The sequence below is a fragment of the Oncorhynchus mykiss genome, chromosome 17 (assembly GCF_057628025.1).
Source record: "Oncorhynchus mykiss isolate SJ-2025 chromosome 17, ASM5762802v1, whole genome shotgun sequence".
In the NCBI taxonomy this organism is placed as follows: Eukaryota; Metazoa; Chordata; class Actinopteri; order Salmoniformes; family Salmonidae; genus Oncorhynchus; species Oncorhynchus mykiss.
Window position 1 is genome coordinate 55,244,087 of NC_143038.1, and position 28,000 is coordinate 55,272,086.

General features: G+C 44.7%; 1 protein-coding gene across 6 annotated transcripts in view; it reads right to left on the reverse strand.

The window, feature by feature from the left end:
• The window catches only part of suclg2 (succinate-CoA ligase GDP-forming subunit beta), a 126,232-nt gene that overhangs the window by 69,754 nt on the left and 28,478 nt on the right, over nucleotides 1-28,000 (reverse strand). For 3 of the 6 annotated variants that reach the window (XM_036950574.2, XM_090205987.1, XM_090205986.1), the window contains exons 3-7: nucleotides 11,016-11,115; nucleotides 9,944-10,034; nucleotides 8,023-8,175; nucleotides 7,241-7,330; nucleotides 1,548-1,644 (exon numbers count right to left, since the gene is read on the reverse strand). In XM_036950574.2, coding sequence (XP_036806469.1) covers nucleotides 1,548-1,644; nucleotides 7,241-7,330; nucleotides 8,023-8,175; nucleotides 9,944-10,034; nucleotides 11,016-11,115 — 531 coding nt within the window. The remainder of the gene's footprint in view (nucleotides 1-1,547; nucleotides 1,645-7,240; nucleotides 7,331-8,022; nucleotides 8,176-9,943; nucleotides 10,035-11,015; nucleotides 11,116-28,000) is intronic. The other 3 variants (XM_090205985.1, XM_090205989.1, XM_090205988.1) reach the window with 1 other exon arrangement.

A 28,000-nucleotide genomic window follows, 5' to 3' on the forward strand; every position in this document is an offset into this window, starting at 1 on the left:
CGCGCCAATAGGATCTCGCTAGCTCGTGCTTGGCTCTGCCCACCCCCTTGCTTGTTCTCTACCATTGGAAATAACTGGCTGTGGTTAATCTTGGCTTAGTTGTAAAAAATATTTGGTGCAGCCTAAACAAATGACTAACAGGAAGGTCCGCAAGTAGCCTAGTTTTAGAATGGCCCACGATGCACGTTAGAAAGACAAACAATGTAGTGCCGGTATTATGGGACATGTCTTTTGAACGGTAGCCTAAGGGCTAGAATTAAAACGTTTTCTCTGTAGAAAAGAGGGAGTCTAGAATGCAGAACCTGTATATGAAATGCAGTGGGAAAAGTAGGAGAGTTGAGCAAGACTACAAATTTAAAGACAGCCTACTTTTCTATAGCCTACTCAAGGGTGAGAAAAACCTAGCTAGACTGTTGTCTTACTATTCAACCCAATTCTGCTACTGTTTTTAATTTCGAAAAAGCAACTTATGTTTCTTAACCAGACAAAGGGTAGCTAACTAGATGGCTGGTGGTGACTGGTTAGCTAAGGTGAAGCGAGAGAGTCGCATGCGATATGTATAATCAGAGGCAGAGCCGTGGCGGAACCTGTCTGCCCACACTCATTTCTTGCTCCCTTGCAGCCCACCACCTGATGTAGGCTGTGTTTGCCGGGTGTGACTTGTCCTTCCCACTTAACGAAACTGCGCTGACTTACTAGTCAATTTTTTCTGTCACAGAGTTAATTTTGGCTCGTTTTAGTCAACTTTAGTTTAGTGTCTATTTAGTAAGTTATAGTCTCATCAATTGTCCCTGAAAAATAGGTGTTTGACAAATATTTTAGTCACAATTTTTGTTCACGAAATTAACACTGTAGCACATTTTCAGAGATGAACAGTAATTTAGTTTTACCGTCCCTCTGGTGATGAGCGTTGAGTTACACTGAAATGAAAGTCAAAAAAATAGACCAAAATGGAAAAGACATGCAGTAACTTTCTGCCTACAGTGATGTTCTTCCCTACTGTGGTTTGTTGTTCAAACTCGACTGAAAAACAGACATCCATGGTACTTGATTCCCTTCCCTCGTTGAATATGTACAAAATGAAGAACAAGTTGATCTACTTTCAATGTGAGTCTACAGAAACACTGCTTCTGCCTTGCTAGTACAGCTTGGTTGTACACAACAAATTAATAGACCTCTCATCAATATTCATAAGCAATTATTATACTAAGCTACAATATGTTATTTTCTTGTCACTCTCTGATGAACCAGACCTATAACAATAACTTTTTTTCATAACAATGCATCAAAAGTTGTGGAGAAGCAGACTTGTGTCATCTATCAGTTTATCTGTGAGTTTAACTCAAGAGGCAATTAGTTCTGGATTTAATTCAGGATAGTGTTATGCTACAATATACAGTATACCTAAAATCCCATAATACACTCCCATGGTGAGAGAGCAAATGAGAGAGAAAAAGAGAGGGAGAGAGAACAAACACAGACAGACCCAGATAAAAAGAACTTCTGATTTGTAGACACCAAAAAGAGGAAGAAAAAAAGAGTCGTACCTTGTCCTTCGGGAGTCTCTCCGAGAGGATTGACTTCAACTTGAGTGGCGTCGACTTTCAGGAACAGATCATAGAGCCTCATAATCTGATCTGCAGCCTGTTAGTTCCACAGAGGACAGTAATTACCCAACAATATGCCTCTGAACAGCAGACCCACCAAGGCCACTCAGTACCACGCACACACTTAATAAAACATGGCAAATCACCTTTTAAACACACGTAAAAAGGTGATTTTGTCATGTTTTACTGAGTGAGTGTGTGGTACGCAGTTGAAGTCAGAAGTTTACATACACTTAGGTTGGAGTCATTAAAACTTGTTTTTCATACACTCCACAACTTGTTTGTGAACAAACTATAGTTTTGGCAAGTCGGTTAGGACAACTACTTTGTGCATGACAAGTAATTTTTCCAACAATTGTTTACTGACAGATTATTTCACTTATAATTCACTGTATTACAATTCCAGTGGGTCAGAAGTTTACATACACTAAGTTGACTGTGCCTTTAAACAGCTTAGAACATTCCAGAAAATGATGTCATGGCTTTAGAAGCTTCTGATAAGATAATTCAAATCAAATCAAAGTTTGTGTCAAAGGCGGCGAATACAACAGGTGTAGTAGACCTTACAGTGAAATGCTTACTTACAGGCTCTAACCAATAGTGCAAAAAAGGTATTAGGTGAACAATAGGTAGGGTAAAGAAATAAAACAACAGTAAAAAGACTGGCTATATACAGTTGCGAGGCTATATACAGTAGCGAGGCTATATACAGTTGCGAGGCTATATACAGTAGCGAGGCTATATACAGTTGCGAGGCTATATACAGTAGCGAGGCTACATACAGACACCGGTTAGTCAGGCTGATTGAGGCAGTATGTACATGTAGATATGGTTAAAGTGACTATGCATATATGATGACCAGAGAGTAGCAGCAGCGTAAAAAGAGGGGTTGGAGGGGGGGGGGGGGGGGGGGGGGGGGGGGGGGCGCACAATGCAAATAGTCCAGACCCATGCCAAATCTTTTTAGTTTCCTGGGGGGGAATAGGCTTTGTCGTGCCTTCTTCACAACTGTCTTGGTGTGTTTGGACCATTCTAGTTTGTTGTTGATGTGGACACCAAGGAACTTGAAGCTGACAACCTGCTCCACTACAGCCCCGTCAATGAGAATGGGGGCGTGCTCGGTCCTCCTTTTCCTGTAGTCCACAATCATCTTCTTAGTCTTGGTTACATTGAGGGATAGGTTGTTATTCTGGCACCACTCGGCCAGGTCTCTGACCTCCCTATAGGCTGTTTTGTCATTGTCTGTGATCAGGCCTACCACTGTTGTGTCGTCTGCAAACTTAATGATGGTGTTGGAGTCGTGTCTGGCAATGCAGTCGTGGGTGAACAGGCAGTACAGGAGGGGGCTGAGCACGCACCCCTGGGGATTTCCAGTGTTGAGGATCAGAGTGGCAGATGTGTTGCTACCTACCCTCACCACCTAGGGGTGGCCTGTCAGGAAGTCCAGGATCCAGTTGCAGAGGGAGGTGTTTAGTCCCAGGATCCTTAGCTTAGTGATGAGCTTTGAGGGTACTACGGTGTTGAACGCTGATCTGTAGTTAATGAAAAGCATTCTCACATAAGTGTTCCTTTTGTCCAGGTGGGAAAGGGCAGTGTGGAGTGCAAGAGATTGTTTCATCTGTGGATCTGTTTGGGCGGTATGCAAATTGGAGTGGGTCTAGGGTTTCTGGGATAATGGTGTTGATGTAAGCCATTACCAACCTTTCAAAGCACTTCATGGCTACGGGCGTGAGTGCTACAGGTCTGTCGTAATTTAGCCAGGTTGCCTTTGTGTTCTTGGGCACAGGGACTATGGTGGTCTGCTTGAAACATGTTGGTATTACAGACTCAATCAGGGACATGTTGAAAATGTCAGTGAAGACACTTACCAGTTGGTCAGCACATGCCCGGAGCACACGTCCTGGTAATCCATCTGGCCTCGCAGCCTTGCGTATGTTGACTTGTTTAAAGGTCTTACTCACGTTGGCTGCGTGATCACACAGTCATCCGGAACAGCTGATGCTCTCATGCATGCCACAGTGTTGCTTGCCTCGAAGCGAGCATAGAAGTGAGTTAGCTCGTCTGGTAGGCTTGTGTCACTGGGCAGCTCATGGCTGTGCTCCCTTTGTAGTCTGTAATAGTTTGCAAGCTCTGCCATATAAGACGAGCGTCGGAGCCGGTGTAGTATGAATCAATCTTAGCCCTGTATTGGGGGTAGAAACATCATGCTTTGGGGCTGTTCTTCTGCAAAGGGACCAGGACGACTGATCCGTGTAAAGGAAAGAATGAATGGGGCCATGTATCGTGAGATTTTGAGTGAAAACCTCCTTCCATCAGCAAGGGCATTGAAGATGAAACATGGCTGGGTCTTACAGCATGACAATGATCCCAAACACACCGCCCGAGCAATGAAGGAGTGGCTTCGTAAGAAGCAGGTCCTGGAGTGGCCTAGCCAGTCTCCAGATCTCAATCCCATAGAAAATCTTTGGAGGGAGTTGAAAGTCCGTGTTGCCCAGCAACAGCCCCAAAACATCACTGCTCTAGAGGAGATCTCCATGGAGGAATGGGCAAAAATACCAGCAACCGTGTGTGAAAACCGTGTGAAGACTTACAGAAAATGTTTGACCTCTGTCATTGCCAACAAAGGGTATATAACAAAGTATTGAGATAAACTTTTGTTATTGACCAAATACTTATTTTCCACCATAATTTGCAAATAAATTCATAAAAAATCCTACAATGTGATTTTCTGGATTTTTTTTTCTCATTTTGTCTGTCATAGTTGAAGTGTACCTATGATTACAGGCCTCTCTCATCTATTTAAGTGGGAGAACTTGCACAATTGGTGGCTGACTAAATACTTTTTTGCCCCACTATATACACATATCATATCATGCATGCTATATAATTGAATGCATGACTAAGCCTAATTAAAAAAGTAATTAAACTACTATAATACAGCCTTTGTGTACATATTAATGCATTAGCTCTGAATGAGAGTTACAATGTGTCTATTGTGCCACTTTATCCTAAAATGAGCAGTATTACTATTAGAGTGGCTGTCATTGGAAGGAATCCTCTTTTCAAAGAATCAGGGTTTGAACTGATGTCTCTGTCTGTCCCTGGAACCGAGCTGCTCTTTTGATGATGAAAACAGCCTGACAGAAAACATTGTAAGCACTGCTCTCTGCCACACACTCACAGACAGACACACACAATCACACACTTTGTCACCAAGACTCTTCAAAGCAGCCAAGATATTTAACCATACATTTAATTCCACACCCAGAATTACTGTAATTAGCAGTGAATCGAAAAGACTGTGGCAACTAATGTGCTTTAAAAGACAAAGTTGGAAGTATGTAGCGAATTGTTTTAATTTCTGGATTGAATTCAGGATAGTGTTATGCTACAAACTCAATGTCAAGACAGGCTCGTATTACACAGGGTGTACCTCTCAGACAATTGTGTATGTTCATTTCATGTACACCTTTTCTGCATTTTAACATTCTGAAAGAATCCGATTCTTTAAGTTGATGTGCTCATAGATAGGAATAGAAATTAGCAATATGATGCTACAAGACAATTGGGTCTAAAAGGAACTGGAGAAGAACTTTTAATATTACATTTGAATTTTGGGGTTTGTCTTTTTGTGTGTCTCTCGGACCCGGTTTACAATGACCAGAATTGGCTTCATCAGCAACGTCTGTTCATGATTTTGGGAGGTCTCCCCCCAATATTGGTAAAAAAGCACAAGCATTTCGCTGCACCTATTATACAGTGCATTGCGAAAGTATTCGGCCCCCTTGAACTTTGCGACCTTTTGCCACATTTCAGGCTTCAAACATAAAGATATAAAACTGTATTTTTTTGTGAAGAATCAACAACAAGTGGGACACAATCATGAAGTGGAACAACATTTATTGGATATTTCAAACTTTTTTAACAAATCAAAAACTGAAAAATTGGGCGTGCAAAATTATTCAGCCCCTTTACTTTCAGTGCAGCAAACTCTCTCCAGAAGTTCAGTGAGGATCTCTGAATGATCCAATGTTGACCTAAATGACTAATGATGATAAATACAATCCACCTGTGTGTAATCAAGTCTCCGTATAAATGCACCTGCACTGTGATAGTCTCAGAGGTCCGTTAAAAGCTCAGAGAGCATCATGAAGAACAAGGAACACACCAGGCAGGTCCGAGATACTGTTGTGAAGAAGTTTAAAGCCGGATTTGGATACAAAAAGATTTCCCAAGCTTTAAACATCCCAAGGAGCATTGTGCAAGCGATAATATTGAAATAGAAGGAGTATCAGACCACTGCAAATCTACCAAGACCTGGCCGTCCCTCTAAACTTTCAGCTCATACAAGGAGAAGACTGATCAGAGATCCAGCCAAGAGGCCCATGATCACTCTGGATGAACTGCAGAGATCTACAGCTGAGGTGGGAGACTCTGTCCATAGGACAACAATCAGTCGTATATTGCACAAATCTGGCCTTTATGGAAGAGTGGCAAGAAGAAAGCCATTTCTTAAAGATGTCCATAAAAAGTGTTGTTTAAAGTTTGCCACAAGCCACCTGGGAGACACACCAAACATGTGGAAGAAGGTGCTCTGGTCAGATGAAACCAAAATTGAACTTTTTGGCAACAATGCAAAACGTTATGTTTGGCGTAAAAGCAACACAGCTCATCACCCTGAACACATCATCCCCACTGTCAAACATGGTGGTGGCAGCATCATGGTTTGGGCCTGCTTTTCTTCAGCAGGGACAGGGAAGATGGTTAAAATTGATGGGAAGATGGATGGAGCCAAATACAGGACCATTCTGGAAGAAAACCTGATGGAGTCTGCAAAAGACCTGAGACTGGGACAGAGATTTGTCTTCCAACAAGACAATGATCCAAAACATAAAGCAAAATCTACAATGGAATGGTTCAAAAATAAACATATCCAGGTGTTAGAATGGCCAAGTCGAAGTCCAGACCTGAATCCAATCGAGAATCTGTGGAAAGAACTGAAAACTGCTGTTCACAAATGCTCTCCATCCAACCTCACTGAGCTCGAGCTGTTTTGCAAGGAGGAATGGGAAAAAATTTCAGTCTCTCGATGTGCAAAACTGATAGAGACATACCCCAAGTGACTTACAGCTGTAATCGCAGCAATGGGTGGCGCTACAATATATTATATTATAGTATTAACTTAAGGGGGCTGAATAATTTTGCACGCCCAATTTTTCAGTTTCTGATTTGTTAAAAAAGTTTGAAATATCCAATAAATGTCGTTCCACTTCATGATTGTGTCCCACTTGTTGTTGATTCTTCACAAAAAAATACAGTTTTATATCTTTATGTTTGAAGCCTGAAATGTGGCAAAAGGTCGCAAAGTACAAGGGGGCCAAATACTTTCGCAAGGCACTGTACCTGCTGTTAACTGTGTACGTGACGAATGCAATTTGATCTTATAAAGCTTTGTCTGTTGTTCAAGGACGTTATGGGGATCTATGAACCTTGTAATTCAGCAAGAGCCCAGTAGACAGGCAGTATCCTATCTGGTTTCATCAGCTCTGAGTTCAGTATTGTGGGTCTATGGTGTGTGTACGCGACTCTGCTTCTCTGCACTGCGGCTCAGAGAGCTTTGTCGGGCCTATTACCTGTCTTTTCAGAGGTCCTTTGAAACCCAAATTAGCTGCCATGCGGAGCGCCTGGTCATCTCGCACGCCCTCGAAAATATCTATAACTTCCTGTGGTACGCGAGAGCAGAATAGAAAGAGAAAGCAGAGAGAATGGAGACTCAAACACTGGATGGTCATTTGACAAAGTGGATGTTCATATTAAATCACAATATGCAATTAAGTGGTGGAAACCTGCCAGTAGTGAGGAAAGGAGAACCGGGCCTGAAACAATAGCTTTATAATTATCAGGCACTTGTAGAGATGAGATTCTAACATAGAGAAGGGATCTCTCCATCAAGGGATTCATTGTGCCAATCAGAGAAAGAGAGAAAGAGAGAGAGAAAGAGAGAGAAAGAGAGAGAAAGAGAGAAAGAGAGAGAGAAAGAGAGAAAGAGAGAAAGAGAGAGAAAGAGAGAGAATGAGAGAGAAAGAGAGAGAAAGAGAGAGAGAGAGAAAGAGAGAGAGAGAAAGAGAGAGAAAAAGAGAGAGAGAGAGAGAAGAAAAAAAAGAGAGAGAGAGAGAAAAAAAGAGAGAGAGAGAGAGAGAAAAAAAAAGAGAGAGAGAGAGAGAGAGAGAGAGAGAGAGAGAGAGAGAGCGAACACATGGTGTGACAGAAGAACAGGGATACCAGGGATGTACAGTAGTTTATGCAAAGAGATGTTAAGCTATTGGATCACAAGTACAGTGAATGGTGAGAGGTTTCTTGTCAACATCTTTAGTAATTTGTAACATATGCTGTTGCAGAGCTCACAGTACTGTACCTTAAATATGAGTTCTGGGGATTTGTCGGCAACCTCCTCTATGTCCATCCCACCCTGAGGACTGCCCACCATGACGGGGCCGTTGCAGGCCCGGTCCATCAGGATGGCAAAGTAGGTCTCTCTGGTGATGTCCAGGGCTTCAGCCACCATCACCTGGTCAGTATGGAGAGAATCAGTCTACTACCTTCACATCACAGACTGGCCTCAGATACAGCAGATCATATTATTACAACCCATGGGTCTAAATCTAGGCTATACTGGGAATGAAGCACACTGCTGGGAGATGGAGACAAGAGAGAGATTGATGGCAAGACAGAGGGATAGAGATGAGTTGTTTGTTTGTTATCAGCTCCCTGGGCCTAACTTGACAGAGTTTATTTGGACAGCGTGAGGACGATTCTTCTCCATGTCCCATGAAAACAGGCAATAACACAGTTATCTCTATCTGCTTAAAGTCTTGATCTATTTTACACACTACTACCACCCTCTCCTGGTCTTTCTCTCAATCGAACTGGCTCTCTGTGCCCCTCTCTCCATCTACTATGCTCTCCTCCTCCTCTTCTATCACTTCCTGCCCCTCTCCCCACCCCTGGTCTGTCCTGCCAATAGAGATAACGCTCTGTGTCTGGAGAGGATGGCTGCAGTATAGTGAAGTGAAGGGGACGTGTTACAATGGCAGGCTGACAGCTCACTCCTGGTTTTCATTCAGGGAAACAGAGCTTGACAATATAATTACAGCCTGTTAAAGGGGGCTATGTTAAGAGGCCTGGGTTCTGTTCAATCGCTGCAGCTCTCTGGCTACTTTATTACTTTGATCCCAGGCCTAATCTAAACTGAGATGGGCTTTGAGAGGGGCCTGCGACTATAGCCACTAACAGCAGGTAGCATCATATCTCCCTTGTCTTTGAATGTCTGCACGTCTCGGGAAATTAATCTAGTGTGTACTGGTTTTTGTGTGTGATACATGACACATGGCTGCATATAGGTCCCCTTGGGGTCATTTATCATGATACATTTCTTCAATGAATAAATGTTATATTCCTATATGCTTAGTTTACAAAATAAAACTATCAGAAATGGTGTCGTCATTCATCTAACAGATGACATGCTATGGATAGATAGTGCAGCTAATGTTTCCATATGAAATGACATCTCACAACAATGCTTTCACAGTTTGTGTTTATATTTCTGTCTTTCCCCTCAGCCCTGGTGTTGTGGTAGTGAACTGCCTTCCTCGCCAGCTCTTTCTATAAAAATGTGACAGTAGTTTGATACTTCTCCTAAACTTTGCAGCAGGGGCAGGAGCAGAGCGAGGTGTGTGCCTGGCTGGCAGGAATGAAAACAAGCGTTAATGGGGAGCTCTAGGCCATAATTCACTAAAGAGGCAGAGCGAGCGAGCGAGAGAGAGAGAGAGAGAGAGCGAGAGCGAGAGCGAGAGCGAGAGAGAGAGAGAGAGAGAGAGAGAGAGAGAGACAGAGAGAGAGAGAGAGAGAGACAGAGAGAGGGAGAGGAAAAACACAAGCTACAGGCCGAGAAGGGTTCATTACCTGGAAGTGTGTTTTTGGGTGGGCTGCAGTGTGAGTGAGGAAAAAAATATTCCTGCTTGTTAGCGACACTTGGAAATTGTTGTTTACGTGACTAACACTTTGGTCTCAGAGAGGCCCTGACTCGCATGTATTATTTATCGCAGTGAACCATAACACCAAATAGCACAAACACAACAAACGACACTGGCTTCAAATGGCATGTCTCCACCAGGGACCTATCCCCAGAACTAGAGGAACAAAAAAACAATATAAACTAATGTATTATTACCCCGATGCTTGTGCACTCATTCATTTCATGGAACTGCATTACTGAATTGAAATGACCCTGAAATGAGAAAAACAGAAAAGTTATTTGACCCCCAGCTATGACTTACCGTTTTTACTTCCACTCCTTCCTTTGGCGTCTGCTTGGTGGTCAGGCTATAGCCTAGCATCTTACTGGCCAGCTCACCCACCACAGAGGGGCTAGAGAAGAGACAGGAGTGTCTCAATTACAACTACTTAATTAATAGTGCTTTGATTACAGATAAAAACCTGGAGGACAAACATCTTCCAAAAATAGAGGACATCACCATAGCAGATAACAGAGTAATTATTTTCAGCTCCTGAGACACGTTTTCATTTCAACAAAGACATGGTTCAGCACATTTGCAGTGTGATTGTAATGTCTTCTGACAAAGCACTGCTCTTGAAAAAGTATATCCTGGTTTCGGCTGCTCTTTAAAGGAAGTGCGAGTCTCATTCCTGTACTGCTTCTTGCTCTGGTTTCTATAAAATACAAATGAAGCCTGAGGTAGTGTTTTGCTTTGATAGATGTTAGGAGAGTGAACTGTGTGCACAAGCCACTGTCTGGAGAGGCTTCAGATGGTTCACTTAGAAAGGTTTCTGGTTATCCCAAATACTGAAAGGGTGACAATGATACATATGTCGTAGCCATACGTCATAAATCACAGTTCAGGCCTTATCACGCTGCTATCTTGGCTACATCATTTTTTTGCAGAGGAAACATTAATCTAGTAGCTGGCCAATGAAGATGTTGGTTGATGTGATATAAGATAGACAAACAGTAGATTATTGTTAGGGAAATCTGGCCAATATTGGCCTATAACAATGTGCTAGAAGAACACAATTCGATTGAGCTCCACTGAATCAGAGCTGTATATCACAATTCCAATAACCTGATTCAGTGAGTTGCGCACAGTGCAATTTCCCAATGATAAATTCACTATTTCAAAGTTTAATTGGGAGCAGTTTTCCCTAAAGTAGCAAATGTAGCTTTTTATTGCAGGGTCCTGTGTAGGTAGCTGGAACAGAGAGAAAGCAACACTGTCTAGGAGGGAGAACTGAAGCAGTAGTTAGAGAAATAGAACAGAACCATTCTCTGAAGGGGCCATTACTCAAATCACACCTCAGTGAGTGCGGGTGGCGGATGGCAGGGGTACTCACTCTTTAGTTAAGTGCACTCCACCTTTAAGGCCACTGCTGAACACACCCTTCCCTCGTCCCCCAGCCAGTATCTGGGCCTTCAGGACTATCTCCTTGGCGTCTGAAAGAGAGAGGGATTAGAAAAAAGAGAGAAGGGCTCTGTCAGCAGGATAGAGATAGACAGCCAGGTGAGAGAGGAGAAGAGCATGAGACCTCTCCAATGGTACATCATCACAGAGCCCATTACACTTCCCCTGTCTCTGAGTAAAATGTTATCTCACCCATCACCCTGGTCTCCATTAGCTCCTGTCCTGTCTAGAGGAGAGGGGGGGGATATAGGGAAAGAGGGGGCTAGGAGGAGAGGTACGTGATGGGATGAGGGGAAGGGTACTCCAGCTCACGTATGATATTCTCCCATAGCCCTGCTAATTACAGACTAAAGCCAACTTCCCAAATACAGGGTAGAGAGGGTACCCTATTGAAAGTTGAAAGAAGGCAAATACTCCCATACAAGGTACATACATACAAACAGATTACAAAGACATAAGCTAGACACACAAACATGTATCAATCTAAACAATGTGTTAATTTGCGTCATTTGACTCTCTTTGGAGTTTCGACTGACCATTGCAATTTTATGGCATTTTAACGATGCTAACACCATATAGGCCTACCCTACTTGCCCTCTCTGTCACCTCCAAGTCCTCCTTTGTACACCAGGAGAGAGCACCTCTGGTAGAGCACTGAGCTGTCTATTCAGCTACCCACTGAACAGGCTCCCTCTATTCAAATGGTGCAACTTGATGTAATATGGTCTTGAGCGATCATTATCCTGGCAGGGAGTTCCACCATTGGCTAACAGTGGGGCAACCAGAACATGTAAAGAAAGGCACGTCGACCTTGGGCCAGGAACATAGCTCTCTTACTCTCAGTAAAGCTCCTCAAGCGGAGTGGCTCAGGCTGTTCCAGTAGGAACAAGACCCCGACAAAATAGGCTCTGACAAGATGGCAGGGATTAAACCAACACTGAATTAGTGAGCTCTGTTCTGCCCTGGGATGAGGAGAGAAAGACCGAGAGAATAAAGGTGAGCACATGTAGGGGCTGTGAGTAGTCATACATTAATAAATATGTCAATTAAAAGAACTGCAAGAGCGCAAAATTAAAATTGAGTTCAAAGCAAGATGAAATGGAGTGTCCTGCGGGCATGTGCAGCAGAGGGACGGAACAGAGACAATTAGGAAACTACTTTTGTTAAAAGAAAAGGGGGAGCCAATGAGGAAGGTGTTATTCCTTAGCCCTGACAAGAGGTGTGCTGCAAGGTGTAGAACGGACCGAGACCGGGTCGTCTCTGGAAGGAGGAGAGGAGTGAGAGATGAGGACGATTAAGGTGCAGTATGGGAAGCAATGGCTAGAGAAGGAAATGGATGGAAAAAGGAGAAAAGAATGATGAAGGAAATATGTAGCCTATATAGCCAGACATATGATTGGTTATTGAGAGGTATGCTGTTTCACACCGTGACCAGAATATATAAAAGGTGCAATGATAACACACCACAGCCCAAATAATTAGCCATATACAATTGATCACACAGGAAAAGAGTATCTAGATACACCTAAGAGGTGTTTAGTGGATAATATGAATCAGGAGAGATAAGGAGAGATAAGCCTCTTAACGAATGAACCGTTCTCATCAAATCACTCACTTGGAAAATTGGCCTTGATTACACATACAAAACACACCCGACCTTTACAGTGGCTTGTTAAGAATGCAAAACACCTCTCAGCCTGTTCTTTATTTCCAGTTTTTCCCCCGATAGTGTTATCATTGTAGATTCTCTGAAGCTGCCACCACCCATGATTTTTTTTTAACTGTCAAAATGCATCGTGAAGTAATGATGCCCTCAAAGATCCCAGTGAACGGGCCACTATGTGAGCACAGAGCAGACCTTACCAATAACATGTGTAAACCCTGGATGGCTGACAGGGTGTGCTGTATTGCAGCCACTGCGCTGACATCTTGGTACTCCTCCTCAATTACAAAAAAAGACTTAGGAAACTATAAAAATACATTTATCAATGTCCACATTCATTATATTATTACAGACACTATAATGCATACTTTAAATTGTATTGTGAGTTAAATATAAAAACTAAAACAGTATTTTTTTTTAGAGTAGTAATATGACTGTGCCCACGACAACAACAAAATACATGTAATTTTGTCCTTGAAAACATTCAAATACTGTAGAATTCCATTCATTCCTATGGAGGACTGTTCCAACTGGGGAGTGCCAACACAGCTGACTGGGGGCTTCAAAGCCTCTCAATGGTCAATACATAGCATCATCAATCCAGAGTTTATATACACACACACACACAACACACACACACAACACACACACACACACACACACACACACACACACACACACACACACACACACACACACACACACACACACACACACACACACACACACACACACACACACACACACACACACACACACACACACACACACACACACGTCATTGGATATTATCCATTCATGCTCCAGACATGAAACAGCACCTAACACAGGCAGTGTTACACTTGTGTGAAGATGACGCCACTGAAGAGCATTGATGGATTTGTGCGAGTCTCTCAATAACTCACACACTCATATAGATGTTTTATTCAATGTGTCTAGTAAACTGCTTTTTAAAGGTAAATCTTTAGGGATATTTAGGGTATTTCTATATCAATGGCAGCCATTGAAGGAAACAGCTATCTATTTTTAAAAAAGTGTTTTATTCTGTTACGGACAGTTATCTTAGGTCCAAATACAAAACAATGAAACTGTGCCTCCATGCCCCTTGTTGATAGTATTGACAGGTAGGCGCGTTAGGCTACATTTTGGGAGATGAATGTGATTTCGTTCTAACAGCATGTAGCACAAAAACAACTAAAGAACTCTGGGAGCCAGAGGTAGCACTTTGATGAATGAATACAGAGGGGTGATGACATCAGATACAGAGAGTGGTTTGGCCAGGACACCACACAACATTTAAAATGCAAAAACATGCACAACCGTGAAACTGATAATATGAATAAAATGATTCATTCTCAGAAGTTATGCATATTAGCAGTAAAATAGAAAATAGAATAGAAAAGGTGAATAGAAAATCCCCTTAATGAAAGTGGAAGGGACAGGGTGGCAGCATTCCATAACAAGCCATCTATTTCCAGTGGAACCATATAAAGTCATGGCAAATCTGAAAAGGGATATTTTCTTCTCCATGTAGTTTTTTTAGGGACAGACACAGAAAATGAGATTAACATGTAACTACATCTTCAATCGCATCAGCTGTAATCTGAGTTACAAGACCGTCCTCGGGCTAACTCATTTCCCAGTAATGAACGCAAATGAACTCCCAGCCTATTTACTGATGACAGCAGTCGGCATCGAGGCTGTTACTTCTGCCTCGACAACATCTCCCCTCTCTTTGTATTTCAAACGTTCTGTCCTCCTCCTCTCTCGGCGGTCCGGAAGGATGTAGCCCAAGGGTTAGGGACGGCAGAGTTAGCGTTGTCTGATATTTAATTAAGCCATAAAAGGCTGTGCACTTGGGGACTGTATAAAGGGACAGACGCAGGCTGCAAGCCAATCTGGAGAGAACGAGATGTACTCACTGTCTGTCTGCAGGCCACGGTGAGAGGATAGGGGAAGTCAGACTAGAGCCTATACCAAAGAAATGTTATAAGTTTGAAATGAAATAATAATATGGGTGATTGTTAATGGGACAATTGATGGCTACAACCATCAAACTACTGGTTGCTTTAACCATCAAACTACTGGTTGCTTTAAAGGACAGTAAAAAAAAAGTGCACTTTCTTAAAACCTGTTAAGTCTACCCCCTCCTTTTTCGAACATTCTGTTCAAAATTGCGCAACATTTCAGCGTCCTGCTACTCATGCCAGGAATATAGTATATGCATATGATTAGTATGTGTGGATAGAAAACACTCTGAAGTTTCTAAAACTGGTTAAATCACGGCTGTGACTATAACAGAGCGTGTGTTTCATCGAAAAGCGCAAGAAAAACTGGTCACCGAAAACTGAAAAAAATATCCATGCGCCACTTGCATGTATTGTTTAAGGGGCACCAAATTAAATAGGGCAGAGATTGCAATTCCTACAGCTTCCACACGATGTAGCCAAAAACGTCATTTTCATTGACAAAAATCCTTTGTGTCATGACAAATAGATCCTTCATTCCGTCCAGCATACAGCAATCGATTTTGGGAGAGAGAAAAGGGGACATTGCCTAGGTGAGACGTCTGTGTCTCAAGTAGGATCAACAGGCTAAACATCTTGTTCTATTTGTCATTATCACATCGATTTAAAATGTAGTGCGATATGGACTTTTCCACATCTCCTACCTCCAGGTCAGACTGAGCAGCCCAGCTCCAGGTCAACCCAGCACCCAGCTCCAGGTCAACCCAGCACCAAGCTCCAGGTCAACCCAGTACCCAGCTCCAGGTCAACCCAGCACCCAGCTCCAGGTCAACCCAGCACCCAGCTCCAGGTCAGACTGAGCAGCCCAGCTCCAGGTCAACCCAGCTCCAGGTCAGACTGAGCAGCCCAGCCCCAAGCTCCAGTTCAGACTGAGCAGCCTAGCTCCAGGTCAGACTGAGAAGCCCAGCTCCCAGCTCCAGGTCAGACTGAGCAGCCCAGCACCAGGTCAGACTGAGCAGCCCAGCTTCGAGCTCCAGGTCAGACTGAGCAGCCCAGCACCAGGTCAGACTGAGCAGCCCAGCACCCAGCTCCAGGTCAGACTGAGCAGCCCAGCACCCAGCTCCAGGTCAGACTGAGCAGCCCAGCTCCAGGTCAGACTGAGAAGCCCAGCACCCAGCTCCAGGTCAGACTGAGCAGCCCAGCTCCAGGTCAGACTGAGAAGCCCAGCTCCCAGCTCCAGGTCAGACTGAGAAGCCCAGCACCAGGTCAGACTGAGCAGCCCAGCACCAGGTCAGACTGAGCAGCCCAGCACCCAGCTCCAGGTCACACTGAGCAGCCCAGCACCAGGTCAGACTGAGCAGCCCAGCACCCAGCTCCAGGTCAGACTGAGCAGCCAAGCACCCAGCTCCAGGTCAGACTGAGCAGCCCAGCACCCAGCTCCAGGTCAGACTGAGCAGCCCAGCACCCAGCTCCAGGTCAGACTGAGCAGCCCAGCACCCAGCTCCAGGTCAGACTGAGCAGCCCAGCACCAGGTCAGACTGAGCAGCCCAGCACCCAGCTCCAGGTCAGACTGAGCAGCCCAGCACCAGGTCAGACTGAGCAGCCCAGCACCCAGCCCCAGGTCAGACTGAGAAGCCCAGCACCCAGCTCCAGGTCAGACTGAGCAGCCCAGCACCCAGCTCCAGGTCAGACTGAACAGCCCAGCACCCAGCTCCAGGTCAGACTGAGAAGCCCAGCACCCAGCTCCAGGTCAGACTGAGCAGCCCAGCTCCAGGTCAGACTGAGCAGCCCAGCTCCAGGTCAGACTGAGAAGCCTAGCACCCAGCTCCAGGTCAGACTGAGCAGCCCAGCTCCCAGCTCCAAGTCAGACTGAGAAGCCCAGCTCCCAGCTCCAGGTCAGACTGAGAAGCCCAGCACCAGGTCAGACTGAGCAGCCCAGCACCAGGTCAGACTGAGCAGCCCAGCACCCAGCTCCAGGTCAGACTGAGCAGCCCAGCACCAGGTCAGACTGAGAAGCCCAGCACCCAGCTCCAGGTCAGACTGAGCAGCCCAGCACCCAGCTCCAGGTCAGACTGAGCAGCCCAGCACCAGGTCAGACTGAGCAGCCCAGCACCCAGCTCCAGGTCAGACTGAGCAGCCCAGCACCAGGTCAGACTGAGCAGCCCAGCACCCAGCACCCAGCTCCAGGTCAGACTGAGCAGCCCAGCACCCAGCTCCAGGACAACCCCTCCCCCCTGTTACTCCCCCAATGGACAACCACTCCCCCCTCCTACTCCCCCTATGGACAACCCCCCCCCCCCCCCTGCTACTCACCCTATGGACAACCCCTCCCCCCTGCTACTCACGCTATGGACAACCCCTCCCCCCTGCTACTCCCCCTAGGGACAACCCCTCCCCCCTGCTACTCCCCCTATGGACAACCCCTCCCCCCTGCTACTCCCCCTATGGACAACCCCTCCCCCTGCTACTCCCCCTATGGACAACCCCTCCCCCCTGCTACTCCCAATATGGACAACCCCTCCCCCCTGCTACTCCCACTATGGACAACCCCCTCCCCCCTGCTACTCCCCCTATGGACAAAGACTTTCACTGTACCCTGCAATCACACCTGCAAACCTGTACATGTGACTATAAACAATTCGGAACATTTGGATAGATAATTACTCGCTGTATCGAGAACACACCTAGGACTATCATTCTCCACTCCCTCTAGTGGTGTGGGGGCTGTGCTTTGGCAAAGTGGGTGGGGTTATATCCTTCCTGTTTGGCCCTGTCCGGGGGTGTCCTCGGAGTGGGCCACAGTGTCTCCTGACCCCTCCTGTCTCAGCCTCCAGTATTTATGCTGCAGTAGTTTATGTGTCGGGGGGCTAGGGTCAGTTTGTTATATCTGGAGTACTTCTCCTGTCCTATTCGGTGTCCTGTGTGAATCTAAGTGTGCGTTCTGTAATTCTCTCCTTCTCTCTTTCTCTCTCTCGGAGGACCTGAGCCCTAGGACCATGCCCCAGGACTACCTGACATGATGACTCCTTGCTGTCCCCAGTCCACCTGGCTGTGCTGCTGCTCCAGTTTCAACTGTTCTGCCTTATTATTATTCGACCATGCTGATCATTTATGAACATTTGAACATCTTGGCCATGTTCTGTTATAATCTCCACCCGGCACAGCCAGAAGAGGACTGGCCATCCCACATATGCTCTCTCTAATTCTCTCTTTCTTTCTCTCTCTCGGAGGACCTGAGCCCTAGGACCATGCCCCAGGAATACCTGACATGATGACTCCTTGCTGTCCCCAGTCCACCTGACTGTGCTGCTGCTCCAGTTTCAACTATTCTGCCTTATTATTATTCGACCATGCTGGTCATTTATGAACATTTGAACATCTTGACCATGTTTTGTTATAATCTCCACCCGGCACAGCCAGAAGAGGACTGGCCACCCCACATAGCCTGGTTCCTCTCTAGGTTTCTTCCTAGGTTTTGGCCTTTCTAGGGAGTTTTTCCTAGCCACCGTGCTTCTTCACCTGCATTGCTTGCTGTTTGGGGTTTTAGGCTGGGTTTCTGTACAGCACTTTGAGATATCAGCTGATGTACGAAGGGCTATATAAAATAAATTTGATTGATTGATTGATTGACTGCTGCAGTAATGAAGCTTAGAAGTTAATGCAGTTAACAAACTTGTAAGCCTTTATTTCCTTATGACTAGTATGGGGCTAATGGTAAGCCACCAAAAACAGAGTATGTGACCTCTTTGAGCTGTGCAATGCTGTTGCACTATCCATTCCAACTGCGCCAGGTAACGACCACTCAGAGGATGTGGCTGTATCTAATGATGCAGTCTCTGTGGAGCTCTACAGGGGTTCATCGTCAACCTAGACCTCTGCTGCCTGCAGTAGTATCATGACAGCCGACTCCTCGTTAGGCTCCACACACTGTCCGCACTAAAGATTTCCAGAGCTGGACTAAGTGGCACTCTATGACAGAGAGGCAGAGTTCAAACCCCTGGACCAGTGTGGAAACTGTTAGTCACTCTGGAGTAAGACTTTACAGACAACGGCCCAGGGGTATGGTCGTCTAAAGTTATCAGCCAATGTCTCATTAATGGCATATAGTCATTTAACCAACATTGGCATTCTACTGAAATAGCAATGAGGGAAAGGGCCGAGGTCATTATGATGAGCATATTCAAGCCTGCTTATACAAACACGACTGAGGAGATGAACTTGGAACGTAGGCAGCATTCCTCTAGGTTTCACAGGTGAGTAATAAAAGACGTGGAGCAGAGTTCCATACAGTGAGTGGTGTGTCTTCCACTGCTCTGGAGTGATTAATATCACTTTATCCCCTGGAACCCAAGGACTACAGTGAGTGGTGTGTCTTCTACTGCTCTGGAGTGATTAATATCACTTTATCCCCTGGAACCCAAGGACTACAGTGAGTGGTGTGTCTTCTACTGCTCTGGAGTGATTAATATCACTTTATCCCCTGGAACCCAAGGACTACAGTGAGTGGTGTGTCTTCTACTGCTCTGGAGTGATTAATATCACTTTATCCCCTGGAACCCAAGGACTACAGTGAGTGGTGTGTCTTCTACTGCTCTGGAGTGATTAATATCACTTTATCCCCTGGAACCCAAGGACTACAGTGAGTGGTGTGTCTTCTACTGCTCTGGAGTGATTAATATCACTTTATCCCCTGGAACCCAAGGACTACAGTGAGTGGTGTGTCTTCTACTGCTCTGGAGTGATTCATATCACTTTATCCCCTGGAACCCAAGGACTACAGTGAGTGGTGTGTCTTCTACTGCTCTGGAGTGATTAATATCACTTTATCCCCTGGAACCCAAGGACTACAGTGAGTGGTGTGTCTTCTACTGCTCTGGAGTGATTCATATCACTTTATCCCCTGGAACCCAAGGACTACAGTGAGTGGTGTGTCTTCTACTGCTCTGGAGTGATTCATACCACTTTATCCCCTGGAACCCAAGGACTACAGTGAGTGCGTCATAAGCGTCAAGCATAATGGTAATCATAATGACTTCTAACACACTATTAGCGCCATCCATACACCATTCTGAATATGTCTGAGAAATAATTCCACATATAATGAAAAGGTTAAGAAGCATAATGAGAAGGTGGAACTACCATAAGCCGCTTATAGAAATCAGCTCTTTCAAGGAAGCCTTATTTTCCAAAGCCTATTTAAAGCTGTTAAGAGAATTTCCGTGAGCATGTCGTTTTCTCCAGTTGTAAGGTCTCTGCCAGCTATGATGACAACAGACAAATCCTATACAGGAAAAGCAGATGTCTACTACATGGCTTTAAGGACACTACAAGCATCACGTACATTGCTCTGCCTAATCCATACTGCCATAAACTGTGCATATGTGCACATAATAGGTGAGCACGTCTAGGCCGTCACTGTCGGTCCTGTCCAGCCTGTGTTAATGACCTTGGCTTGAAAAAGCTCCTCCTCAGCCTCTCCCGTGTCCCCTCTTTCCCCAGGAGCGTGGCTTCTTGGTAGGAAAACTCCCCGTGCCATCCGTCTTTCTGTGTGACAGGCTGGTTCTCAGGGGGAAAAGGGCGGTGTGGCAGAGATACCTGCAACTCCACAGACCCCTACCTGATCCAAAAGTAAAGGAGGACACTGATGTTTTTGCTGGCTGTGGCACCACTGTGCTTGGTAGTTGGGAAAGAGAATGCAGCAGAGCACACTGCTGTTTTGACTTAACATTAACAGTTAATAGCTATGTAAATGCTCAGTTACCTGAAGAACATTTGCATAATAATCCATTCAAACCCCATTCACGTAAAATCACAACGGCATGGTACTGAGGGAGGGAACACTTAAACTTGTTCAGACAGAGGAAAAAAACATTTTATGCAGACGAAGCTGTAGCTTTAATAAAATAATGTTTTCCAGGTAGAATAACTCCATTCAGTTGCTCTCCAAGTGTAAAGATTAACACCTCGCTGTAGGTGTCTTTACGCATGCATCCAAAACACCTTTATAAACAGCTATATAACACATTAGTGATAAGCTGTCGCACTACCCTTAGTAGCGCCTTACGGTCGGATGCCATGCAGTTGCCATAAAAAGCAGTGATGCAACCAGTGATGCTCTCGATGGTGCAGCTGTAGAACGTTTTGAGGATCAGAGGACCCATGCCAAATATTTTCAGCCTCTTGAGGGAGAAGAGACATTGTGCCCGCCTCATGACTGTGTTGGTGTGCTTGGACCATAATATCACACCAAGGAACTTGAAGCTCTCAACCTTCTCCACTACAGCCCTGCCTAGGTGAATGGGGGCTGCTCAGCCCTCCGATTTATGTAGTCCACGATCAGCTCCTTTGTCTTGCTCAAGTTGAGGGAGAGGTTGCTGCTCTAGCATCACACTCCCAGGTCTCAGACCACCTCTCATCGTCGTTGGTGATCAGGCACATCACCGTTGAGTCGTCGGCAAACGTAATGATGGTGTTGGAGTTGTGTTTGGCCACGCAGTTGTGGGTGAATAGGGAGTACAGGAGGGGACTAAGCACACACCCGAGACGCCCCTGTGTTGATGGTCAGCGTTGTGGATATTTTGTTGCCTACCCTCACCACTTGGGGGCGGACCGCCAGGAAGTCCAGGACCCAGTTACAGAGGGAGGTGTTCAGTCCCAGGGTCCTTAGCTTAGTGATAAGATTTGTGGGCACTATGGTGTTGAACACTGAGCTGTAGTCAATGAACAGCATTCTCACATATGTGTTCCTTTTGTCCAGGTGGGAAAGGGCAGTGTTGGTGCGGTATAAGAATTGGAGTGGGTGCAGGGTTTCTGGGATGATGGTGTTGATGTGAGCTATGATCAGCCTTTCAAAGCCTTTCATGGCTACAAATGAGTGCTTCGGGGCGATAGTCATTTAGGAAGGTTTACTTGGGCACAGGGACTATGGTGGTCTGCTAGAAAAATGCAGGTATTACAGACTGGGTCAGGGAGATATTAAAAATGTCAGTTTAGACACTTGCCAGCTGGTAATCAGTCTGTGAATGTTAACCTGTTTAAAGGTTTTACATCGGCTATGGAGAGCATGATAACAGTCTTCCGGAACAGCTGGTGCTCTCATGCATGGTTCAGTGCTACTTGCCTCAATGTGAGCATAGATGGCATTTAGCTTGTTTAGCAGGTTACTGGGCAGCTCATGGCTGGGTTTCCCTCTGTAATCCATGATGGTTTGTAAGCCCTGCCACAAGGATAAGTTCATTAGAGTTACCAGTCTCAGATATTGCAGCCCAAATAAATGCGTCAGAGTTCAAGTAGCAGACACACATTCAACTGTTCAGAGGAGACATGAGTCAGGCCTTCATGGTCAAATTGCTGCAAAGAAACCACTACTAAAAAGGACACCAATAAGCGGAAGACTTGCTATAACACATTACAACTTGTTCTATAATATCATAACTGTTATGACAATTTGACAGCTTATGATAAATGTTTTATATAGCTGTTGTAAAGACATTATGAATGCATGCATTAGGACACCTAGAGTAAAATGTTATCCATATAAAAAAATACTAGCAGTTCAATTCCTCAAGCAATCTACTTGCGGAATCTATTTTCTCATTTACAGAAACAGTGTTTGTGCACCACCACATACACACTCGTCTTAGGGCAGGGAACCTGATTGAGTCTATACCAGCCAGAGTATTAGCTGCTTGCTGGCTGCCTGTGACCCAAAACTACTGCCGCCGTCTTTATCTGCCCTCTGGAGAGTAGTCTTCTAGCTGCCAACATTTATGTCCATGTCAATCAAACTCCTCCTCAATGCTGCCTGCCCTTTTTCCTCCCTCTCTCTCTCCAGCTCTCCCCAAGCATCTCAAAACAGCACAATATCTGAAGTGTTTCAGTACTGAGAATGGCTGTGATTCCATTTACCTCAGAGAAGAATCAGAAAAGCCACACCTTATCAAAATGTTCCATCATACATTACACACATTAGGTGAAAACACCAGGTATCAAACGGACTAGTATAAAAGACTGCATTAGGTCCAGCTGTGCAGGACACTGATCCCAACACTTCTGATAATCACGAGAGGACCGGTCCTGTTGAAGAAAACACTCATACAGCTCTCGTTGTTATTGAGAGTGTCAGAGCTCTTCAAAAGACTCAGGCTTGTTTTCTAGACGGAGGAGATGAAAGCGGTCTTTAAAGTGCTTGAAGTGTGTGAGGGGGTGTAGGCTGGGAGAGAGAGGCTGGCTGAGGAGGGATATGTGGACAGAGAATGGGAGTCCATCCATGTTGGCCAGCTTTACAATGCTGAGATTCCAGTCTTCTCCAAATCCCTCACTCAGCCGAGATGAGGGTTGCACTGAATCTGTCGGCTCACTAGACGCTCAAGACATCATACTGTTTGATGTTAATCAATTAACTAGGCTACTTCTAAACTTGCCGGGATTTATTTAACTATGTATGATGAGGTAGTCCTACAGCTAGTCCTACTAGAATGCAGGCCTTGTCCCAAGTCATTCCCATTCATTGGCGGGAAAAAGCATCATTATCAAACAGAGTGCAGTGTAATAGAATGGAATGAGAATGGGCCCCACAGTATGAAGCAATTCAGACACAGGATTTTTTTTAAACGGGAACAAATGCACTAATGAGACTAATGAGGAAAAAAACATTTTATTTCTTCTTACAAATTTACTGCTGAATGGAGCATGGAATAGCCCTACTAAAACATGCAATTTAGAGGCAACATTACCAAAATAAATGGCCCCATACCTTCTGCCTGAACAAGTGTTAGGCGCGTTGGCGAGGCAACAGGGCCTAAAGCATGAGTAACGGTAATGTGCCTCCCGCAATGTCAATACAGCCTAGCTGTCACGAGTCCAAAATTACATTTTGATTTGTGTGGTCCCTGAAACGCAGCTCATATTCCTCAAAATGTATTTAGAAAACCATTGGAGAGGCATTCTGATTGTTTTACCGCAGAAACACACATCAGAGATATGATTACGTCCCTTTATGATCCATAAACTCACAGATTTCCGTACTAGCAGCGGTAGCCTTTTGTTTTGCTTTCCCTCACAGCGCTCGCTCACACATTCTATTAGTGATTCAGAGGCCTGAGCAGGTTTGCTTATTGTAGCTGGCTGCAGTTGCACTTTAATGAAAGACAATGGGTGTTACACAAATGCAGGAACATTGCACACACACACTGGGTATAAACAACATACTCTCACGTCGCACATTCGCACAACTGAATACAAAACAGTTTGGTGGCCATGTTAATGCTATGTTAACAACACAATGAAGTTGGAAACACAAGAAGAAAACAAACCCTCATCCTATCCCCAGGTCTTTCATCTCTCCACAGACAGAACAAGTGAGACCAGCTGACATACAACATCTAGGCCTACATGCCAGCGACACACTTTCAAAAGACACTCCTCCATTCCCACCAGGGAGATAAGATATCAAACAAAGGCCCTTGTGGAAATAAATAGAGGCAAAAAAAGAATGGCAGTTGTTTGTTTAACACGGAATAACGGGGAGGTAGAGATGGGAAAGAATGCCAGTACACGTCACGCATGGCTGAGAAAGACAGGGGGAGGAATGAGGGGTTGACATATGGTACAAGCTCGGCAGAACGGTGGCTCAGGAGAGAAGCATATGCTACGCTCCAGCTGATCTCAGACGCCAGCGCCAGTCAGAGGTGTAAACGCTGCCCTGTTGCCAGCCAAACAGCCAGAGACATGGGAGGACCAGGAGGACACCAGGAGGACCAGGAGGACACCAGGAGCCTCTCTTATAGCACCGCACCATCAACACTGGATTCAGCAAGGCTGTCGTGGTCAAACACAGTATCAGACAGACCACCTCTTTCTCACACTGGTTCAGTAGTCAGGCACCACTTACATCATGGAATGCACTGGTTACAGTAAAACTACTCAGTGGGAGGGCTTTGTATTTCATAGCACTGTTTTACACAGAATGGTGTAATAAAATATGGATTACATAATTGTCCACTTCTACTCTTTTAAAGACAAGAGTGTATTCGATTAGTATTTAGACCCCTTCCCCTTTTCCACATTATGTTATGTCTCAAATTGATCAAATAAAACATTTTCCTAGTCAATCTACACACAATACCCCATAATGACAAAGCAAAAACCGTTTTTACATTTATTAAAAATAAAAAACAGAAATACCTTATGCAAACAAGTATTCAGGCCCTTCACTATGAGACTCGAAATTGAGAGTAGGTGCATCCTGTTTCCATTGATCATGCTTGAGATGTTTCTACAACTTGATTGGAGTCCACCTGTGGTAAATTCAATTGATTGGACATGATTTGGAAAGGAACACACCTGTCTATATAAAGGTCCCGCAAGTTGACAGTGCTTGTCAGAGCAAAAACCAAGCCACGAGGTCGAAGGAATTATCCACAGAGCTCAGAGACAGGATTGTGTTGAGGCACAGATCGAGGCACACATTTCTGGAGCATTGAAGGTCCCCAAGAACAAAGTGGCCGCAATCATTCTTAAATGGAAGAGGTTGGAACCACCAAGACTCTTCCTAGAGCTGGCCGCCCGGCCAAACTGAGCAATCGGGGGAGAAGGGCCTTGGTCAGGGAGGTGACCAAGAACCCAATGGGCACTCTGACGGAGCTCCATAGTTCCTCTGTGGGGATGGGAGAACCTTCCAGAAGGACAACCATCTCTGCAGCACTCCACTAATCAGGCCTTTATGGTAGAGTGGCCAGACGGAATCCACTCCTCAGTAAAAGGCACATGACAGCCCGCTTGTAGTTTTCAAAAAGCTATCTAAAGACTCTCAGACCATGTGAAACAAGATTCTCTGGTCTGGTGAAACAAAATTCAACTCTTTGGCCCGAATACCAAGCATCATGTCCGGAATAGAGGTCGACCGATTAATCGGAATGGCCTATTAATTAGGGCCCATTTCAAGTTTTCATAACAATCGGAAATAGGTATTTTTGGGCGCCGATTTAAAAAAATATATGCCTTTATTTAACTAGGTAAGTCAGTTAAGAACACATTCTTATTTTCAATGACGGCCTAGGAACGGTGGGTTAACTTCCTTGTTCAGGGGCAGAACGACAGATTTTCACCTTGACAGCTCGGGGGATCCAATCTTGCAACCTTACAGTTAACTCGTCCAACGCAATAACAACCTGCCTCTCTCTCGTTGCACTCCACACGGAGACTGCCTGTTACGTGAATGCAGTAAGCCACGGTAAGTTGCTAGCTAGCACTAAATTTATCTTATAAAAAACAATCAATCATAATCACTAGTTAAGGTTGATGATATTACTAGATATTATCTAGCGTGCCCTGCGTTGCATATAATCTGACTGAGCATACAAGTATCTGACTGAGCGGTGGTAGGCAGAAGCAGGCGCGTAAACATTCAGTCAAACAGCACTTTTGTGCATTTTGCCAGCATCTCTTCAATGTGCGTCAAGCATTGTGCTATTTATGACTTCAAGCCTATCAACTCCCGAGATGAGGCTCGTGTAACTGAAATGAAATGGCTAGCTAGTTAGCGCGCGCTAACTAGAGGGACGGAAGCTATGCTGTTACACTGGCAATACTAAAGTGCCTATAAGAACATTCAATAGTCAAAGGTTAATGAAATACAAATGGTATAGAGGGAAATAGTCCTATAATTCCTATAATAACTACAACCTAAAACTTCGTACCTGGGAAAATTGAAGACTCATGTTAAAAGGAACCACCAGCTTTCATATGTTCTCATGTTCTGAGCAAGGAACTGAAACGTTAGTTTTCTTACATAGCACATATTGCACTTTTACTTTCTTCTCCAACACTTTGTTTTTGCATTATTTAAACCAAATTGAATATGTTTCATTATTTACTTGAGGCTAAATTGATTTTATTGATGTATTATATTTAGTTAAAATAAGTGTTCATTCTATATTGTTGTAATTGTCATTACTACAAATATTTGTAAAAAATATATATTTTTTTAAATTGGCCGATTTCTCTGCTTTTTTGGCCCTCCAGTAATCGGTATCGGCGTTGAAAAATCATAAATCGGTCGACCTCTAGTCTGGAGGAAACCTGGCAGCATCCCAACGATGAAGCATGGTGGTGGCAGTATCATGCTGTGGGGAGGTTTTTCAGTGGTAGGGACTGGGAGACAATTCAGGAGTGGCTTTGGGACAGGTCTCTGAATGTCCTTGAGTGTCCCAGCCAGAGCCCGGACATGAACCCGATCAAACATCTCTGGAGAGACCTGAAATTGGCTGTGCAGCAACGCTTCCCATCCAACCTGACAGAGCTTGAGAGGATCTACAGAGAACAATGGGAGAAAGTCCCCAAATACAGGTGTGCCAAGCTTGTAGCGTCATACCCAAGAAGACTCAAGGCTGTATCCATTTTTTCATTATAAACATTTGCAAAAATAAAAGCCTGTTTTTGCTTTGCCATTATGGGGTATTCATTAATTTTGTTGTGTTACAGAATTCAGAGTGGATTACATTAAACAAATTCTCACCCATCCACACACAATAACCCAAAATGACAAAGTGAGAAAAGAAAATCTGAAATGTATTGAAAATTAAATACAGAAATATCTATACATAAGTATTCACACCCTGAGTCAATACTTAGTAGAAGCACCTTTGGCGGCGATTACAGCTTTGAGTCATCTTGGGTGTTATGTTTATCAGTTTTACACATCTGGATTTGGGATTATCTCCCATTCTTTCTTGCAGATTTGCTCAACAAAGGTTAATTTAGATGGGGAGCGGCAGTGAACAGCAATCTTTAAGTCTTTCCAGAGATTGTCTATGGGATTGAAGTCTGTGGCTTTGGCAGGGCCACTCGAGGACGTTCACATTTTTGTTCAGAAACAATTCCAGCATTGCTTCGGCTGTATGCTTGGAGACATTGTAAATGTCTTTGCCCCAGTCTAAGGTCTTTTGCACTCTGAAGCAGGTTCTCATCAAGGATGTGCCTGTATTTAGCTCCATTCATTGTTCCCTCATCCTTACCAGTATCCCACTTCCTGCTGCTGAAAAGCATCCCGATAGCATGATGCTCACACCACCATGCTTCACGGTAGGAATGGTGTTAGATTGGTGATGAGCTGTGCCTGGTTTTCTCCAGAAATAGAGCTTTGCATTCAGGTCAAAGAGTTTGACGCATCAGACCACAGAATCTTTATTTATTTTTATTCTCCCCAATTTCGTCATATCCAATTTGTAGTTACAGTCTTGTCCCATCGCTGGATCTCCCGTATGGACTCGGGAGAGGCAAAGGTCA